Raw genomic sequence first — 21444 nt, 5'->3', positions numbered from 1 at the left:
GGGACTGAAAGACTTTTAATCCATGTGCAGATAGCAATTTGTATTCTAAAGCTGACACACTCCATTTTCACTTTTTGGTTTAATTTGCATTAATATTGTAACCAACAAAAATCACATAGTTAGGATTTCTCCCTTCAAAGTAAATTTTGATTTTATGGACCTACTTTTTAAAAAAAATATGTAGAAAGTCATGCAGCTGGACCAGAGCTTTAGCTCATGGGAACAATAGCCGCAATGACCTCTGAACACTCCAGAGGGGCCATATCTGTTATTCAACATAGAAAGTTTGATACAACCTCAAGTTCTACTGCTGTTGTGCCCAAAACGCATGCTGAAAGGCCTGTCATTATTGATGAAAAACAAACTAAAACAAAGCCCAAAACAAAATACTGTCACAGCAACCCCTTCATCCCGGATAACACAGTCCTTCCAAAGGAACCTAACCCCTAGGAGCAGGAAAACCTGACTGTTTTCTCTTTGGTTTACATTCCCAAGGGTCTTCCGAAAAACATGCTAAAGCACAAGCTACAGGGCTCCACAGGAGCCTTTCAGACAAGACATCAAAAATAAATAACTGCCTGAGCAGCAAATTACACTGACACTGGAAATAGAAATTCTAAGTATTGACAGACCAAGTCTCAACTGCAGTTTACTGTGTAGTGCAGATCACATGCTAACACTATGTGCTGATGCTATCATGGAAAGCAGTTCTGCACACAGTCCTTCACAAATTACTTTGCTAATGAAAACCATGTTAATTTCCCATATCAGACACAAGTCTGAATCAGCATAGCAGCCAGGAACTCATCTGTTACTGCATGTTCTCTACAAAAGGAAGGAAAAACAATTTTGTGGGTCTGGGCTGTGCTCACTAAAGCAATGTCTCTGTATCTGTGCAAAGAAATGTCAGGTGCCTATGAGACAGGGCAAGCATTACCTTGCCAGTGTTAATTTTCATTGTTGGTCTGTAAGTATACCTGTATGTCCATGCGTGTGCACGCATATACATGTACATATCAGCGCACTCCTTGCTCTGCCCTGCAGCAGGAGCTTTGGCTTCGACTCTGGCGGCTCTGCATGGCCACAGAGGTGCCCAGCCTGCAGGAAGGGTGCAGGACTGGGGACTTCCCTGTTAGTGCTTCTACATCATTCAGTACAGGTATTTTTCTTATGCTTGACAGAGGAACAGCAGGTGGATGTGACTAACCTGAGCCCTTTATTCAACCATGCTGAACAGGAAAAGTTGCTGGATCACTTATATGCCAGCTCCCAGCTTGCTCTGAGACCAAAACTAGTGAGATACAAGTTCAGATGCCCTGGAAGACACACATTCCTCATAGGATTTCTTTTGGAGTGTTTGTGTTGTTTTACAGTACCTGGCTAGTCTGTGGGCTGGACGGGTCGTAAGAAGGTACATAATTCTTCAGAGTATCCTGAGGATTCAGGTGGGGAGGATATCTGATCGTTGGATGAGAGAAGTAGCTAGACGGGGCAGGAGGGAGAATAGCTTGTGCTGGAAATGGCAATGGTGAAGGTGGAGGTGGAGTTCTAGTTGAGATGACTGGAGAAGATAAAATAAAATTAAAATTACTTCGTATCTTGTTTCTTCTAAAATTCTTCACCTCTGTGTTACAGCAAGAAAAATAAAAAGTCAGTTATAATCAGTACACTGCACTCCTGCTTTGTGGCATCTTTACAGAAAAACTTACATATCCTCCCCTTATATCATACCAGGCAATGGAAAGTGCTACTGTGTTCAGCTCATAAATACTGTATCTTCTTTTGGTTTTGTGGGTTATGCCATCCTATTTTTTTCATTTTTCTTTGAACAGTAGTATTCTCCAGCATAAAAGATATTTCAATACTATTTCAATTATACAGTTTACCCCTCTGGAGCAGAAATAAAAAAACCACACCTTTTACTCAATATACAAAACCTATACTTTTATCCACAACATTCCAACAGAGGAGAGCAAAGTCACCAAATACAGTTAGTGATTCGACACTGCATTGCATTCTGCCTGCCTCATGTGGAGCCAACGTAATAACTGCTCATCAGTAATGTCATGAATATTAGCTGACCTTTGTGTAAATGCTAATGAACATTCAACTTCAGGGCCTGGGAAACCAGTCCATCCAATAAAAATATCTCTGACAAAAGAGTGTCTCCCCTATACATATTTTTATTTGCATTCTCTTTCTTCCCAGCCCCTACAGACACACACTTCTCTATCTATAGACTATATGTAATGTCTAAACAACCAGCAATGTTTTCACAGGGAAGGGAATGTAGAGCATGTCCTGCTGCTGCCCAGTCGCCCTGCTGGCAGTGGAGAGGGCTTTTCTATGACACTGCACAACAACCCACTTACCACCCTTACTACCATCTAGAGGGCACCTACTTGGCAACACATTAAAAAGGAGGTACTGTGTTCAACATAAATTGAGAAAAGACAATGGTGTTTTCATTTTCGTTAGTGGGAGGGTACAAAATCAGGTCTGGATAAGCAATGTATTTTATAAACTGCTCATGGTTCTATATTGTATCGGCACAAGCACACCAACACTGCTCTAGAACACTTCTCATATATTTGGTTTTTTTCAGCTTAATTTTTAAATGACTTGCTATTTTTGAGCTGGGACCAAGTCATGGTTTGCCCAAGAAAAAGCAACAGCAAGAATGTTCCAAAATTGCTGTACTTGGTAATCAATGCCTTGTAAATCTCAAAACTGTTGCTCACTGACATAATAGAACAGGCTACACAGATAGAAAGCAGGTTTCCTAGCAAGTAAATGGCTCATCTACAAATTATGTTATGAATGTCACTCACATATATCTAAAAGTTGTACACTAAAGCAAGTATAAAGATCTACACATAATTATAGGGCCAAAAATTATTACGGAGGCTTCTTTTGTGACAGGTTCTTTTTAATCATAGCACCACTAGTTCTGTTTAGTCATAAAACATTAGTTACTGCTCTGACATGTGGGAGCTGTGCAAAATAAACATAAGTGAGCAGAAATCTGTCCTTTCCATTTCACCCATCATTTCTGATGTGCTTGAGTATTTGCTGACAGTGGAAACCTTACAGAGACCATGAGCACAGTCTCACTTTCATAATACAAAATAAATGGATGTTAAGGGGAAAATAGTCCTTACACATGAAGTGAAAAATAACTTGAAACCAGGGAGAAATCACAAGAGAAACTTCTCAAAGCAGAACTGCATCTTAAAGAAAAGAAGACAGAGTCCTCAAATCTGTTTTACTCCTCTAGTCACCCAGCTCTGCTCCATAAATTACTCCCTTTACATGCAGTTTATAAGGACACGTGATGAGCTGCTGAGGGGAGACTTTTGTGGACCGTGTTCTCATCTGAAGAATCAGGGTCTCTCACCTCTAAAAATAAATAGACCGTGATGCTGAAATTTCCTTGTCATTGTTGATAAACCAATAAGATAACATGCATTCCATCACATTTCAAGTGTCTCCTTCACACTTTAAGTGAAGTTTTACTACAGATTTCAGAAGGCAAATGTTGAAAAATATTTATCAGAATTTTACCTCTTTAGACACAGCATTCAAAAGAAGCACTGGTACTTATTTCATTGTGTCACATAGTAAACATTGTTGTGACTTGTCTTGTGTATTAAATCTTACCTATTCTGGTACTTAAATACAACATAGTCACAGCAACAATAATAAAAAAGGATGTACATGGAAGGAGGAGAGGCAGGGAGGATTTTTACTCTGTCAGTTTCTTCATGCAGTTTACGGGTTATTTTAGTCACTAGTTAATCCTAAATCTTCTCCAGTAACTTGCAGCAGTCAGACTACCTGAACTGAGTTTAACAAGCATTCCCGCAAGGCTACCTCAACCTCTTCCATTTATATGCTCATCAGTATGGGGATGGGACTATAAATGGGATTAGGCGCCTAAGAAATTCTGCAAAAATTAATCACAATCTTATTGCAGGAACAGAGAACAGACCAAATGAATAGGGAGGTATTTCTTCCTCCTCTATAACCCTCACCACTGTGTGCAACTCCTGGGATTCCTGGGTGGTGATGCTGGGGAAAAGTGCTCAGTCTTGGTGAAGAATCCTGTGGAGAAGTAGGACTAAACAAAGGCTTTTCAGGTTTCTTCATTGTAGGAGAAGACATATCTGCAATAGAAAAACAATGGAGCAGTGACATTAGCTTAGAAGCCCATCTCAGGACACAAAATTTTGTAGACTGGAGATATTTAATTTACTGTTCTTGCATAAATATTGTTTGGTGACCCAACTCCCCTGTGACCAATAAACTAATTTTAAACTATTGCTTTCAAACTTGAGAATGAATAATAATCCCCTAACTGGTCTTTTTCCTGCAAAACAGAAACTACATTCCTTTCATACCAGACAAGCCAAACAATGAATAAATGCGTGTCTTCAGAACCTCCCTAGACACTTCTCAGCTCCCCAGAACATCACCAAATCATCTCCTCCTTCAACAGCCACACAATCTTTATTGCATTATTTAATGGAACACCTGCACTCAGGTGTGTAGAGTAACTGCCATACATATGCCAGTTTATGGTATTTATTATTTTGTTGTTCCAAAGCCCATCCCTTAACCTTCCCAAAACCATAGTGAAAAAAATGTAACCTCCCCAAGAATAAAAGATACTTGAAGTCTCCTATCTCATATTTTCCATGTCTTAAGTAGGGCCTTTCCGCCTCTTCCTTCCAGTTTCCCTGTTAACAAAAACATCTTTTTAGAGCTCAGTGCATGAAGATAGCACACTAGTAGGGACAAATGTGTGATTTCTACCATGCAGGGTTACTGACATTGCATAAAGCAAAAATATTGGATTTTTTTCAGAAAGTTTAAATTAAATAAACAATATTTGTTGGACTTTGCACCAAATTATGTTGAAATTAATTATAACATTTTTATAGGACTCACATCAACATCATAAGTGAGTTCCATTTCAGATCAATGGGACTAACTCATGTTAAAACCAAAGGTCATTTCTTAAGTACTTTACTGGACTGGGGCCACTTTGCAGCTGACTTTCCTAGATGGATGTGTTAGTCCTTAGAGTGATTTTGGCACTTTTAATATTGGCACACTGTATTATGCTGGCGATTTTGGGGGACATAAATTCATCTTAGAAGTCAAAGATAGTCCTGCAAAATATGAGCACCTTACTGAAACCAAATTGTACCAGTGTTTTCTGAACTGGCTGGAGTTTAACAGTACATTTGCACCCTGAAAGATATATCTAGAGCAGGACCCACCAACCTGACAGACCATTTGTCTGCTCTGCCTTGTCCTGCTGTCATGCCCTGCACAGGCACCGGCACCAGACCCAGAGCAGCCTCTGCCAGTGCCCCTCCACCATCCCCCTGCAACTTTGCTGCTCCCCTTTGGTCCTGATTACTAAATCTGCTGATTTCCCAGATACCTTGTAAGGTTCACCTCTTCAAGAAAGGCTGCTGAGAAAGGACTTTACTCAGGAAACATCCAGCAAGAGTTCATTCAGTTTTAATAGGTAGGACAAAGGTTGCTGTATGTTTTTATTGTACTAGCTTCTTGCAGTTCTATGTTGTTATCAAAACCACTGAGCGCTGGAAGAGGCAACCCTAGCTGTCTTATAAAAATTTGGTAAATAAATTGTTGAGCAAGAAATTGCAGGAATATTCAGTTTCTTTGAATCTACCAGCAGGCAGCAAAGATGAAGTTGCCAAATGGTTACAGAAATAATTTTTTAAATTGCAAGACTAATTTTTTTTAAATGTAGTTTTGCATAGGCATTCTGGAATTCTCAGATATTTCATTATGTTTTATTTTCTGCTCAAATGACGTCCCTAGCTTCTTCATATAAGGCCTTAGTTCCATCAGAGCAAGAAAATTCTGACACCTCCACAACAGATGTAGAGTTTTATCAAGCCCAGAATAAAATTAATCACCTATTGCCTTTGCACTGTGGTTCTGTGCATGCACAATCTCTGTCTCTGTAGAAACACTGCAATGTTACAGACCAAGAAAAAAGGTAAGTGTGCTTGTAAACAACAATCTCCTGCTACAACACTGTGGTCATCAGTTGTTGTCAGAGAACTTATCAGTGACCAAATATCTTGTTGACTCTACCACATGTAGACTATCACAAAAGAGAAAATGTACAAACAGTTTTAATTTTATTTCAGATGAAAGTACTGCACTGAAGTCTCCCTAAGGAAAAAACAAACCATGGGCTGGAAGTGGAAAATCTTTTCCTTATGTAAAGCCCATATTCAACAAAAGAACTCATGAAAGAAAGAGCTGCCTAGCGTCAGCAGCTCTGATTTCTGGAATGCAACAGAGATCTAATTTGGTTGGTGACTATTACTTCGTTGAACAAGCAAAAGTTGTTGTGTTTTTCGAAACCAAAATATTTTAGTTGCTCAAAAGAAGTATGCTATAGGAAGTGTAATGTAATCAGAGTATCCATTAACCCCCCCCAGCGGCATCATTAATTTGAAAAGAATCTACTGAAAAGGAGATTAGTGACTATGATAACCCTAGCATTTGCTTTAAAAATGTGTGATTTATTCCTGCTCCTACTTTACAGGAGTAAGAATTGTAGTTAGCATACAGAAAACAGACAGCATAAATTACAAAGCAAACGCAATGAGCTTATACAGAATACTGTTTCCTCATCAAGGTGAACACGATGGGTAGTCAGGAATAGAAAATTCATCACTGCCACAAAAATACTCATTACCCACCAAAACAGCAACTTTAACATACACTGCACAGCACACCACCATGAAGCACTTTCAGAAGAAGTCTCATTATACACAGCATAGGCAACTGCAAAGAATATCATCTGAAGCGCAGGCAGCAGCTTCTTTGTTAAAACAATGCGCTTTGCATTGAGAAGTAATTCAGATAGCCCCTTCCCCCCCTCCCCACCCCATAGCCCCCGTGGCTCTCCCCGTGTGCCTGGCCATCAAAATAGAGCATTCATGCTCCTGCCACTGCTGAATAACAGATGCAGCTGACAAGGGAGACAGAACAATAACTGTTTGTATAGGTTAGGAAGAAAGGCTGCAGCCATCTCCTCCTTGACCAAGAGAGAAAACTTAGAGCTTTAGTAGGAAAACACACAAGTTACATTTCTTTGGAGAGTTACCAGCTACAAAAACAAAAAGTGGGAAAAAAATGAAGACACAAAGCTGTTTTTCACTGTCTTCAATTTTGATTGTAAGAAACAGTGCCTTTAAATAGAATAGAATGAGTTAAAGTGACAGTGAGACCTCATATGATTTCACTAGTAGCTTCTACATAATAGAAAACACAGATCTTTCTCATTTTAAAACGTCTTATTTTTTCCACATCACGACATAGAGTCTAGGAGCTACACAGAGCTTAGTTATGTACCAATAATTACATAATGAATGACAAACAGAGGTCACAAAACCAGGCCACTGGCTCTTACGTCTGTGTCAAAGTTTCAGGAATGAGATTCCAATCCTTATTACTTTGCAAATGAAAATAAAACAGTTTCAAGTGTGATTTATTTTTAGACTTTTGGAAAAAATGCTAAGTGCAGATGAAAAACAGAAAGATGCCAAAAGCATTTGGACAAAGTTATCAAAAGGTCAACATTAACCAGACACTGTGTCCTGTCCTGCCAAGTATTTTCTTCAAACATGAAAAATGGGCTTTTTTTTTTTTTTTCTCAGTGCTGTCTTGCCTGTATTCTCATGTTAACTGTGGAGATACAGTACGTATGCACTCAAATGGGTGGCATGTTATATGTTTTAAAGCATCACATCAAATAAAAAAGTCTTATGCAAATAAAAGAGTTAGATGATCTCATCTGACAACAAGGTAAACCCATCCACGTGGGAAGGCAGAAGAGCTGTTGTGAAGCACAGTGTATATAGCCTGTTCATCAGCAGCTTGCACAAATGGTGTTCCAGATGTATAGCTGTTCAAGACAGCCTAAGGCAACAATTTTGATCAATTCTAATGTGATAAAATGATTCAGGAAAAGTGTGCAGAAACATGTTTACGTCAGCCTTTAATTAAACTGTTGTTCACTTCCATAGAACCTTATGAAACACTGATGAAACACGACTTTTGGCAATTTCCTCATCAAAACAAAGACCCTCTTCCTCAGTCTGAAGCAGCCTGTCATCCAGGCAGTTCCCTGGATTAATGTCACTTTGGCACACCACTTGGCAAGTCACCTGTTAGGAGAACTCAGTTGGAATTGAGCAGCAATCTAGGGCAGGTTCAAACATCCACTGCCTGTTTCTGGATCTGCTTTCTTGCTCACCACCACAACATGGCAGCTTCTTTCTTGCTCAGGAGACATGTGCATGAGCAGAGTAAGAAGAAATCATAAACAAGTATTAAATATCTTTTAATCCTGTTTGTTATTTAATTCTTCTTATTAATATCTTTTCTACTGCTTAGTTTAAGAAGTCTTTCTTTACAAGGTAAGCTCCTGCAGACAACAATCAGTAAAGATTGTGTAGTGTAGCATCACCTCCAGTGAAAGCAAGATAAAACAACATTCAACTTACTGTATATACAACCATAGTGAAAGCAGGAAAGCTATGGAGCCCATAGCACCACTGGCAAGCTACAAGAGGTATCCTTTCATGCTACAGTTTTAAATGAACTGCTATGTTCCCAGAGGCAGTACCTGGGATATTTTCTGGTGCCAGGATAAATTACAAACATCACATCCAGCTGTGCCTCACTGTCCACAGCCTCCACCAGATCTGGTAAGTACACTTGTGTGAAGCACAAGTGAAAACTTGAGTAAAATTTCAAATTCACATTGGATAGTTGTATGATGACGATGAATCATGACAAATCTCACTGTACTCAAGAGAACCAGTTTTGGTTTACACCTGTGCATGTCAAGAACAAGCAGAGCCACCCTGCACAGGCAGAGCCAGCATCACCAATTTTCAGATGTGCTCAGTCTGATTTCCTTTAACACTGTAAGCATTCTGTATTTCTCAACTGTAGGCCTTAATAAGGCACCTAACACTCCATATAGACAGCTGAGTGACTCTAAAGCACAACCACCTCCCATTTGTAAGAAAAAGGCTTTGTCATATGTGTCCTAAAAACTTGGCCTAGGGGCTGGATGGACAACAAGAATCCTGAAAATCAAAACATTTTAATTCATTTATCTTCTTCGCAAAAAAAAAAAAAAAAAAAAAAAAAAAAAAAAAGTGACATATTTTTGTGAATAAATAGGAAAGAATGATAGATGTGCCTGAACAGCTTGGTGTCTGAGACATGTGATGCCTAGAACAGAGAAAGACTTGCTAGAACTCCTGTTCAGTATCAGGCAGAGATCAGGCCTTGCATCTACCTCTCCCTTTATCCAAATCTGAGCCATAATCATTGGCTTGTTGGTGTCTTGTTGGTGTCTCATTCCCCCTCACTGTAAGTTTTATCTTGGACCAGAGAGAAGCCCTCCTAAAAATTTATTTATTTCCATGAAAAATTCAGTTCTGATAATGAATGTTTGCCTGAGTGGAAAATCAACAAAACAAAACAAAACAAAACAAAACAAAAACAAAAACGAAAAAACCATGATCAGTTCTGTTCCATGACTTTCTGAGACACCCATAGCAATTCTCAGTGTGAAGGCCTTTGTACTCGCTTTTAAGAAAAAGAGCGAGCTCTTACATGAAGATATATATATGTGTTGCTTAGTAGCCGAGAGTGGTTTGAACTGAAGCAGCAGCCAGTGTTAAGGTTTGAAGAGAGCTGCTGTCTTCATGCTTGAAAACCTGATCTCATTGCTTCTACATCAAATGTAGAAAAGCATTTTACATAAGAAAATTTTACACTAGAGAATATTTCAGTGTCATCACATCAGCCTACTTAGCACCGATGTTATCTTCATGGGCACACCTCCAATATTGCATAATCCAGTCTATCAAACTGTGACACTGGTTTTCCTATCAGGAACCACGCCCAGGGCTAATCAAACACTCTGTTGTGCTGTTTTGCCATTTTGCAACAGAGAAACCATTGCAATGTAATATCTTTTATGTTTTCTAGTGAAAAACCTAAGAGGAACTAAACAAGAATTTCTTCCAGTGCCATTTTCAGTACTGCAAACTGGCAAGCAAAACACCACAACAATACTGACATTCCGAAAAGCTACAGTAAAACAAGAGCAAATTCCTTACAACAGCAACTAAATTATTTTCTTTTTGCCTTTTTTCTCTATTAATATTTTCTAATAAATTACACTTTTATTTTGCATTGCTCAATAAGTACTAACATACATAAGAGAAGAAAGTGACACAACTTTTAGACAACTGGAATGTGACAGTCAGAAACCCCTCAGACGGAAAGAACGTGTCATTCTTCTCATCCTTACCCACATGCAAACTTGCAGAATAGTGTGCTCCATTGCCAACAGTTACATTCTGTGGGACATGTTAAGCTTGATGATTTTATTTTCCTCAACCAAAAGGGGTTTAGACAAAAGATAGATGGGTTGTATCTACCTGCCCTTACATATCCCAGCATACTGGGGGTGTAGGACATGGTGGAAGGGGTGGAAAACCTAGATGAGTCTCCATACAAACAAGTTGTAGAATGCTTTTTGTTAGTGTGTGACTAACTGTATAAAATTGGACAACCAAATTTCTTCATTCCGTTACTGATTATCCTACTTTTTATGGGCAAAAAGCAAAAAAACTCAGTACAGTTTCTGTTAAAATTATACACCATAGCTTTTGAAAAGTATAATTCTAGTGCATGGTTATTTAAGTTAGGGTTATTGGGAAAGCTGGATAAACATTTCCTAAAATTAACCTTTTTTAACTTTTATTTTTCAGTTTTAACAAAAGGCAGTTTATAAGGAGAAAAGGAAAGATATGATCTGATTAGAGCGTTAATATGGGATATGTACACATCAAAAACATCCACATGCCAATGAAATTTAAAAGATGTTTTGACTCTAAGACAGCACATACAGACCTAATCCCATAACAGTTGCTTGACAGTGTCACGACACGTAAGTAATTAACTGCCATACTGAAGAGATTACTCATATTTAAATTTACATCTATTTCCACTGAGATTAGGCTGAACTATGGCACACTATCCTGCAAGAAGAGTGGGCAGCAATTCTTCATTCTCCTCCTTCAAACCCACCTTGACACTCCTTATTGGGAAGTAACAGTAAACCTCCCAGGAAAGGTTTGCATGACTCTGTTATCATATCTGCACTGTTTCTTGTGAGGAGAAAAATACCTTTTTTTGCCATGCATTGATCTGCTGGCATAAAGCTGACAGCCTTCCTCACCCTACAGGCCTCATACCAGAAGCAGTGTCCAGCTGTGAGATTCACAAGACACAGGTGCCACCACAGAGACCACAGGGAGCTGGGGTGCTGCTTTTGGAGGAAGGTGAGAATGTCCCCACCAGCTCCGCTGTGTCCCACAGGGGCTGGCAGCAGAGTGCCAGACTTCACCTCTGCAGCCTTGCCTGCCTCACTCTTCTTCCCACAACTTCAGTTTATCCGACCACCTCTGTATCAGCACAGCGCATCAGATGGTCTATGAGAAGTACCTAGGAGTAACTCAGAGCTACCTGTTAAACATGGAACAGGCACTGCAAGAGGCTAACTTTGGAAATAGAGATAAAAAGCAGGAGACCAAAAATACAATGCCACTGCCACAAAGAATGTACTGTAACAAATACATATACTGTCACTAACTAACCCACATGAGGCTCAAAGTACTCTGCACTGCCACAAATAACCCTTAAGCAGTTACAGTGTACCTTAGGTACTTGACTACTTTCTTATTTAACTTTACGCTTTGGAAATGGACTGGGCCATTTCATCATCTATGAATCTTTGTTAAGAGATGCCATTCCAGTAGATAGCTGTGATAGATGAGCTTTATGAGAGACTGTGATAAATTCTAATTAAAAAGCCAAATAAATTATAAAGACTTTAGAGTACATTTTAGTCATTTATTAAATTATCCTGCAGAAAGTCATCCAAACTCCAAGGAAAAATGCACAGCTATAACATCTAATTAATGCTGAGAATCCAAGGAACCTGGCTAGAAAATGAAATCAATATTGCAACCTTAACTGCAAGAGTCAGAAAAGTATTCCCAATTTCTAATGCAATAGGATTAAAGAGGCATTTGAGATAAAGGAAAGTTGTTGATTTAGAAGCATTTAGGTAATGGTGTCTCCTTTTTATGACTATTATAGTCTATACTGGCAACAGTTTAGGATGGTTTAATAGGTGTGCTATATTAATTTAATTGTAGATCCATCTGGGGAATGGTTTTGAATTGAGATAAAATCATTAACTCACACTGAAATATACTACTTTGATCAAGTTCGATACAGTTTGCATGAAAGCAGTAAAAAAGAGAAATTTAGAACCTTTTCAAATGTATCTATGTATACAGCACAGAAACAAAGAATCTATTCTATCACTGAAAACAAAAAGGAAAGGTGCTTTAAAAAAGTTACAGTATGTGGGCTAAATTAATTTTTTCCATCTCATGGATGTACCATAGCTGGAAAAAAAATGTCAGTGCAGACATCTATGATTCATGAGGTACTAAATACCTATTCTTTTGATTACTGAAGATGTTATGCACCACATAGGTTAGATCATAGAGAACAATACCTAACCTACAATTTCTAATAGGACCTGATTAGCTTCAAAAATACTAATGAAATATCTTATTCATCAACATTGAACAGGACAAGTACATGTGGCTCCTGGGCCAAATCTTGCATTAAGAAGTGCATTTTATCACTAATTTCAGTCAAAGGACGTCTAGAGTCACCATCAATGTAACAGGATGTTGCCATAGTATAAAGTTCATCACAGAATAAGTGCTATGCATACAAGAAAAATATCCTTTTGCACTTACATCTTTCACTGATATATATGTGAGATGCATATGCTAGCTCTGAGTGTATTCAACTCACTAATCATACATGGAAAACATTAAGTAATAGGCCTTGCCACAATAAATTAGTCAAAAAAAAGACAAAGAACCTATAATGAGATTTTTTTTTACAGTGACTTTATTGAGCAAATAACAGCCATTTCCAGGAACCCAAAAAGCAAACCTTTTTGTATGCTTCCTACTGTATTTGTGTCTCTCTTTGTACTTCTAAACATTTTATTACTCTTCATTCTTTCAGAAACTGAAGTGTACATTGGCTGAAGGAAAAGTCAGATCCCTGCTCTGCCCAGAGTAGAAACTTCCTCAACTGCTACTCTGAATATTTAAAGATACTTATGAACAAGCTGTAAATTGGTCTAAAGCTATTCCAAACACAGAAAAACAGATATAATCTCTGTTGCTTTATTTTTGGAGAAGAGAGTGTAAACTTAACATCATCCTCACTCAGTAATGGAAGATGTAAATTTTCTTGATGGACAAGCAACTTCACTCATTTTAAGATGTTTTTGCTGTCCTGTTCATGGATTATTTTTTTCTCTTTCTTGGCCTTTTTAATCAAATAAGCATCTGAAATCTCCTTCACCTATTTTTTTTTATACCTTTCAAGTTCTAAGGATAAGAAAGCATTTTTCATCTATATGAAAGTAATGCTTAACTTATTTTACGTACCAGCAGTTTTCCTTGTAGAATTGCCACTATGGAAACCAAAAAGTAAACCAATTCTCTATTGACTTTTAATTTGTTTTAATTATCATGGCAAAACTAATTGTTTTTAATGAGTAGACACAATGTCTGTTCATTGAATACCACCAGTGTCTCAGTCGACAACCAGGAAGAAAGAGGAGAACCCAACTTGTGACCTCCCTGGAGAGTCTTCCTTGCTAATGCTGCTGTTCGTTACCATGATGCCACTTGCAGCATCATAGCAGCCAACAGGCTGAGAGAAGCCATGGCTAGGAATTTCTCTGGAAATACACTTTGAAAAGTTACTCTTGACAAAAAGTACCTCTCACTTTATGAATGTGAAGTTACGAAAACATACCAAGTGGTAGCATTTGACTACTGTGCACACATTATACTAGTTAAAAACACAGAAAATTCAGATAGATAGAAAGTGTGCATGGGTATATGTATACATGTACATGAAAAGTATGTGTATGTGTGTGTATACATTGATTAAAGAGTATTCTGAAATATTAAAAAATACAAAGGTAAATGTAACAGAAGTTACTAACAAGACATAAATTTCTTTAAAACATGCTTTGACATACAAGCATTTTGAGAACTCAGACTGAGTCAAAAACACAGAAATGCACTTAACAGATATTCATCAAGGTAAACCTTTGGAAGATGAATTCATCTGTTAGATGGAGACTATGAGTTTCTAACGCATTAACCTTCAGGAGCACCAGGAGCTGGAAAAAATCCTGAACTCTGTCCAACACAGGCCACCAAAAAACCAAGATGATCTGTTACCATTCTCAATTCCTGGACCGCATTAACTACTTCCTCTTTTAGTTCCCTCACTTCGGAAATTAAATCGTCCATCTTTGACAGTCCACGAGAAGAAGGCCCAAGAAGGAAAGAGCTATCGGGAAGGACCCCAATGGGGAAGGAGTGTCCGGTGGGTGGGGAGAAAGCAAAAGGGGACAAGTGTCCAGAAGAGGGGTATCCAACAAAGGGGGTCGGGACCTGAGAAGTGGAGGGTCCAACAGTTGCTGGCCAATCAATGGGTGAAGGCAGTCCAGCTGTTTCAGTTTTAATGGTATGCTGGCATCTTGACTCTTGACTGTTGGTAGAGGTGGGTGAGGTGTAAGAGAGTGAACATGATGAAGAAACTGTAAAATCAAAATTCACTTCATTGTATATTGACATTTAGTATTTCCAGACACCTGACTACTACAGAAATCCACATGAATCTCTCCACTTTTATCATGAGCAGCGTGCATTGGTGATAATACCTGGTTTATTTATTTGCAACGTACACAGTGTTGTAACACTATAACAGTCAAACAGATCTCAAGGGCAAATACTGAAATTTTCTGCAATTATGTTAATGTGCTTTGTCAAGCTAGCTATTAGAAGGGAAGTCATAGGTGCACACACCGTGCTCTGTTCTCCTGTTATTCTTGTTTCCTTATGAGTTAAGGAAAAAATATCTGATTTACTTACCAGTCAATAAATCAAGATGTTCTTAGCCTACCAGATCTGAAGTATTTTTTATCTACTGCACTAATCACTAGTTTTGTTATATTTTTAATAACTTCCTCTTCCAAATGGGGAAGGTGATTTTTTTTTCTTTACTGTACAAAATTTTATCCTCCTCACAATTTTTAAAACACATAGCAAATTTACTCATGCAAAAACTTCCATTTATTTTACAGAGTATTACTACACTACTGCAAGAACTCAAAATTTTGTTTAATATAGAAACATGTAAAATATTCCGTAGCAGAAACCTGGAAAAAGGAAGACTGGAAGAAATTTACAGCAAACTACTTTTCAGACCTAGATATATTTCCAGTTGGTAGAAATGTAAGCAAGACATGATCCAGACATTGAAGGTAATAAGACATTCAATCACAAAAAATTAGGTACAAGAGGGAGCAAATAATTTGCACAAGATCTGACAGAAGACATGGAAATTGAGCTTGTAATTGTCGTCTTAGGATTCTATTTCTAAGTAATGCACCATTCTCAGAGATTATTTTCTACTTTCTTGGGCTCTGGGATTTTTGGAGGATGGTTACTTGGAAGGCTAACAGTATAAAGAAGGTTTAGGATAACTCTTTTGCAGTTATAAACCTGCCTATTTGCTCTGCAAGAAGAATTCATAACTGTTTCGAAAAGTCATGCAAACAGAGTCATAGCAAAAATAATGGCACAAACTACAGAATCTTCCCACAATGACTCAATGTATGCAAACTCAAAAAAACAACACTGTGAATTCCCAATATTTTTTTAATCTGTCTTTGAAACTGTTACACATACTCTCGTGGTTAAATATATTTTTAAAATAGTCCCAAATTTTTGCAAGCCAATGCAGTAAACCTCCAGGACAGCATCATGGCTTCACAAACTTTTTATTTCTTCCATAAGGACTCATAATCTGACTTCAATAAATACAAATAAAAATTTATTTTTAATACTACTTTTGGTTCATTAGAGATTTTTATATTTTTATAGCTGAACAATAACATGCATAATACTAGAGCATTGGATAATGAAGCCACTGATCACAACCTTTCACAGATTGGCTTTAACCAATCTTATGCCATGTAAACTTCTAGTTTTTCAGATGGCTATATTATCAAAACATTTTTGGAATTAGTATGACAGGAAGAAGACAGATAACAGCAAAAGCACAAAGTCTGGAGTTTTACAACTGAAAGTAGAATGTGACATGAGGAAGATTTTGTTGCAGCTGGGCTAGATTTCTTTTTCTTAGTTTCACAGATGCCCCATCCTCACTAAACCACAAGTACTACTGTAGTCATGTTCCTACTGCTCATGATGTATGCTTGCACAGTAGAGAAGCTGTAGAAATTATGAGTATTACGACAGAATCATTCATACGGAATCGCTCCTCTCCTGGTATCTACTTAGCTACTAAACTACATATTCGTTTTCCACAGCAATAAAAGGTTGATATATCACATTCCACCCCACTGCAAATTTTCATCTGTCACATTTTTAATCTCAGTATATTCCTGTTTTACCCATTAATCTTTGTCTCATTCTATCAAAATGGTTAGATATCCCTTAGACACCTGTGAAACTTCTAACTACATTATTCTAACCTGTTTCAGCTAGCATTTTTCTTTTGTGGCTACCTCCAATTCCAAACTACCACCGTCATCTCACTTCTGCTACCTTACAAATGCAGCTAAAGATATGAAGAGCCTTAATGATAAAAGAATCTTTCAAATCCATGTCATTTATGTTTCTATGAAAACACATTACACTAGGTATGCAGATGAAGAAACTAAATCTATTTCTGGTCAGAAGTTAGAGGCTTTGCTCTATCAGGTTCAAAACAGAGACAAGAAAACTGAAATCAACAATGCCGTATTTTAATATCAATCCTGTTTCTGATTTTGTTTCTCTTAGAAAACATCAGAGTGAAAGAGAAACTACTTGCCCATAAACATGATACCTCTGCACATTTTCATTTATGGGTACTGTGGAATGATTCACATTTCTGGTGCTGATGACCTTTGGAGACTGCCTGTAAAAGCAGTGCCTGTTGGGACTACATGAGCATCCATCCCCTGGTGACATTGGGTGAATGCGAATGTGATCCCAAATGGCTTCAACTTTTTTTTCATTTATGCCTAACCTCATATGACACACAGATCTCCATGGGAGAGAGAGAAATAGTACCAGTGAGCTCCCTGGCATAGAAACCACCTCCAAACTTTTATTTCTATCATCTTCGTGTTTGCAGGCATAAGGAAACAGAATGCAGGTTTTCACAAATATCATATCTTCGTAAGACTTATGTGTCCAAAAGGAGCTTTACAAAGACACACGCTAGTATGAAGACCATATCAAGCATCCAACAAACTAGCAGCAGAACAAATATGCCTGGAGCTGCTGCATACTCCTTCCCAGTGAGCCAGGTACCAAGGACAGGCATTGTGGTCACTACCTTACAGTGTTTCCACAGCAGCAGGATAACCTCAGAAGGTGACTGGAGCCAAACATAAACAGTTAGGGGGGAAAGACTTATCCTTCCACTAGTATAATGATTTTCACACTGGGCAGTGGTATATCTATCCCTCTGCAGGAATGGAAGAACTTCTTAAGGACGGAAAAAAAAAAAAAAAAAAGAAGTCCTTCATAGCATCTCAAAGAAAACCTCTCTGCCAGGGATATGGTAAAATTTCACTAGGCACAGCAGTTCTGGAGAACAGGATATTCAGGGAGGAATGTAAATTCCAGGAGGAAAAGTAAAATATATTGATTCAAGTCTATCTCTTTTATTCTCTCTTTCTCATCTTCTGGAGTTCTCTGGTTTATGAAATATATAGAGAGAGTTAAAGGCTGTTTCAGACCAGAAGTCTAGCTACACAATGGAACAGAAATTAAGTAATGGTTCACCGTAAATCTCCTGAAAGAATTTGAATAACATTGTTCACTACTGAGAAATGTGACATGAAGGCTGGTAAAACCAAACAAATCCAGTATCCACAGAGCACAGTTCTTTGCAAGCAGAATGATTCACGAGCTAAAAAGCAACTGAGATAGTTGTGAACTACAGAGATCATCTGTGAAAGGCTCTGTCATCAGGACTGGAGCTCAGCTGTCCATGCAGCACTGCATTTCTCAGAAGCCTCTACAGCTCACTCAGCAGCACAAAAGGACTTAGTTTCACAAGCGGGGGTCATAGAATCATAGAATGACCCGGGTTGGAAGGGACCTCAAGGATACGTGGAGACTATTTCAGAGAGGAAAGATGGTCTGCTTTCCCCACAACCACACAAAAATTAGTTGAGGTACAATCCTGCCTTTTATGAAAAATCATAATAAAGTGTCATGGCAAAAAACGTAACAGTTAAAGAGGAAAATATTTTGCACAACGGGGAATATTCTGGCTGGCAGAACTGCTATTTTGCTGCTCTTAGGTTCGGTTATGCAAATTCATGGGCAAGATAGACTTTTAAAAAAAAATTCAATAGTGAATGTTGCAAACAGCTAGAAATAAGAAAATATCAGAGCCTCCACGAGAAACAAAAAGTTCAAAAGAAACAAGGAAGAAAAAGACTCATAAATATTGTGTGAGAGAAAGAGCCTAATGATGAGAAGACAGATCAGACAGTAGGCAGTAGCAGATTAAAAGGAGACCAACTATAACAAAAATGTGAAAATAAGAGGCAGTTAAATACCAATCACATGCTACTTTGCATACAGAGATGAAAGAGAAAACTTAGCAGGTGAAAAAAAAAAAAAAAAGAAAGGAGAAAAAAGGCTAAAACAAAACAAAAATGAGGTAAGACCAAAGGTTAGGTCAGTTACTGAAGAACTGAGAGCAATGATGAGCAGTGAGAGCACTTTTATGTATTTTGTTGTACATTTCACAGACACTCCAAATAGCTGCAGCACGGCAGCCACAGCAACCATTAACCAACACTGTTCAAATACATGCAAGTTTAAACACCTTTTCACATCACGGAGGTGAGGGAAAAGACTACACTGGCATCTGGGTTTATAAAGCATCAAGATAACATGAGGGAAAGTTATGACAATTAATTTTACTGTTTTGACAACCATAGCTTTCTTCTCCACACAAACATGTGTTTTGCTTCTGTTAACCCAAAAACACAACACCACTTACCAACATCCTTTAGCATATGGATATAGTCCCACAGAGCTATGTGTGGGCTCTTCAGAAAAGAGCCGATTGGACCTATTGTGAGTCACACAGTACAGACTAAATGCACATACAGGAGTCTGTCACGGTAAGATAAAAACTGAGTAAACTAGTGTTGACTCAACCGTAGTATGGAGATGTTTCAGTTTTTACTTGAAACCATGGTACTCAAAATCCCGCTGGGGTGATCACAGCACACGCAATATCAAGTACCTCACTTGCCACACATCTTTTCAAACAATAGATAAGGCAGTCACCAGATGGAAAAATTATTATATGGTTGTTTATATCATATTCTATTGACTGTCGGTTTTAACTACATCTGCAAAACCAGCAGATACACATACCAGACAGAAAAATAATTATTCTTCTAAAAAGCCATCATTTTATTGCAGTAATGGAAAGGGAGATGCAAAGATTTATTGTATATTTGAATATACTTCAAGGTTAAATGTTCCCATGTAACTCACCTTGATCTCTTTCATGCCATGTCCGACTCCCCGCAGCTGGTGAATTTGGAGAAGGATAAAAGTCTCCTGTCGGGCTTGGCTCCATATTTTCATCTATGGAGATAGTTTTGGGTCTCTTGCTGTTGAAATAATGTGAGATTTGGCAGTGAGTATGATATGCAGCTCATACTGGTATATAAACTGTTTGTATTTTAACAAATATTTCAACAGAATAATTCAGGCATACAAAACACAAAAAAGTGGATACTAGAGCTTGCATTAACTTACATAGATGATGTTAATTAATAATACGTAATGCAGGTGTGTACTTGCATTTTTCACATTATTTAATATTTCACAGGTGGCATGAATGGGTAACATAAAAGTCTACCAGCATTTGGCTGAACAACCAAGAAACCAGTTCCTGTAACCTATCAAAGAAAGGTTGTGTCATGAGAGTGTTAAACACTATGCAGAAACCATGAAATCAAAACAAAGCACTGGAAAAGCATTACTAGTAACGTCAAGGTAAAACAGGAACTTTTTTGAATGTGTTAATGAGGAAAAAATGTAGCTTACTATATTTCATGAGGTCAAAATCCTAAGCTTTTCAGAGAGGTCTAACTTGAAACAAAGAGTTTTCATTTTAGACTAGTTTAATTAAAAAAAAACAAAAGGCCCGTATTTCAAGTCACACTATACAAAATGAGGCAGCACTTCAGTAGAGTGGAGGGAAGTTGAGCTTCTTCGTAACAATATATACTGAACCTGTTATGCTGACTGCCAAAGAAAACCAGGATAACGGTTTTAATGGTGGTGGTATTATTATTATTATGATTATTATTATTATCATTATAATTATTATTGTTGTTGTTGTTATTGAATATTATTGTTGTTGTTTAGTGGTAGTATTAGTATTATTTAGACAACACTGTAAGAACTATCTATCCATTTCTAAAATGTACTAGGTGAACAGCCAGGCCGAAAATAAAATGGAATTAAATAGAGGAATATGAGCAAAATAACTCAGAACATCCAGGTGCTGGTAAATTACCACCCCAGGCCCCTGACGGTCCTGTTAAATCCTGTCCCACTGTGCACACACTTCCTGACTCAGGAGGGTCAGAAATGTGGGTGAATGAGAGGTCGAACAGTGCTTGTGATTTCCTTGTATGCCAGTCAGTTTCAGAAAACCAAGGGGCCCACGGGTGTGACACAGTACATTATGTGGGAGTCAGAAGGAAGGCACAGGAGGTTCTTCACTTCTGTGGGCCCACCAGCTGCTCCTGGGGGACAGAACGGGGTCTTTCTCAGAGTTGGGAGAAGGGAGCATATTGAAGCAAGGAAGAAGGAGGTTCCTCAGATCAAACTGCCTGCAGCAGCACATGGAGACCCTTGAAAAAAAATTAGAGAGCCTCTTACTACCTCATGTCCTTCCTTGTTCCCACTGTGGTGGGAAATGCCCCTTGTAATGGTGAGGCAGGAAACACACTCTCATGAGCTGAGATGATGCTACAGATAAAGACACCTTGTCTTCATATATCTGTTTTAATGCCTTTTCCACAGGAAACAGTACCTGTCCCAACATATCTTTCAAGACAGAGGTCCAAGAAGAAGCCCTCAAAGACAGCCTTTGTGGCTGCAGCCGCCCTGTGGT

At 38.2% G+C, this 21444-nt stretch overlaps 1 protein-coding gene across 1 annotated transcript in view; it reads right to left on the bottom strand.

The window, feature by feature from the left end:
- Positions 1-21444, bottom strand: part of NFIB (nuclear factor I/B) — a 68167-nt gene that overhangs the window by 32869 nt on the left and 13854 nt on the right. The window contains exons 4-6 of the mRNA XM_010081665.1: positions 19809-19927; positions 4035-4166; positions 1377-1561 (exon numbers count right to left, since the gene is read on the bottom strand). Of these exons, the coding sequence (XP_010079967.1) occupies positions 1377-1561; positions 4035-4166; positions 19809-19927 (436 nt within the window). The remainder of the gene's footprint in view (positions 1-1376; positions 1562-4034; positions 4167-19808; positions 19928-21444) is intronic.

This window comes from Pterocles gutturalis, unplaced genomic scaffold (assembly GCF_000699245.1).
Source record: "Pterocles gutturalis isolate BGI_N339 unplaced genomic scaffold, ASM69924v1 scaffold38184, whole genome shotgun sequence".
In the NCBI taxonomy this organism is placed as follows: domain Eukaryota; kingdom Metazoa; phylum Chordata; class Aves; order Pterocliformes; family Pteroclidae; genus Pterocles; species Pterocles gutturalis.
The sequence above is the reverse complement of the archived record's forward strand: the minus strand, read 5'-3'. Positions and strand labels throughout refer to the sequence as shown.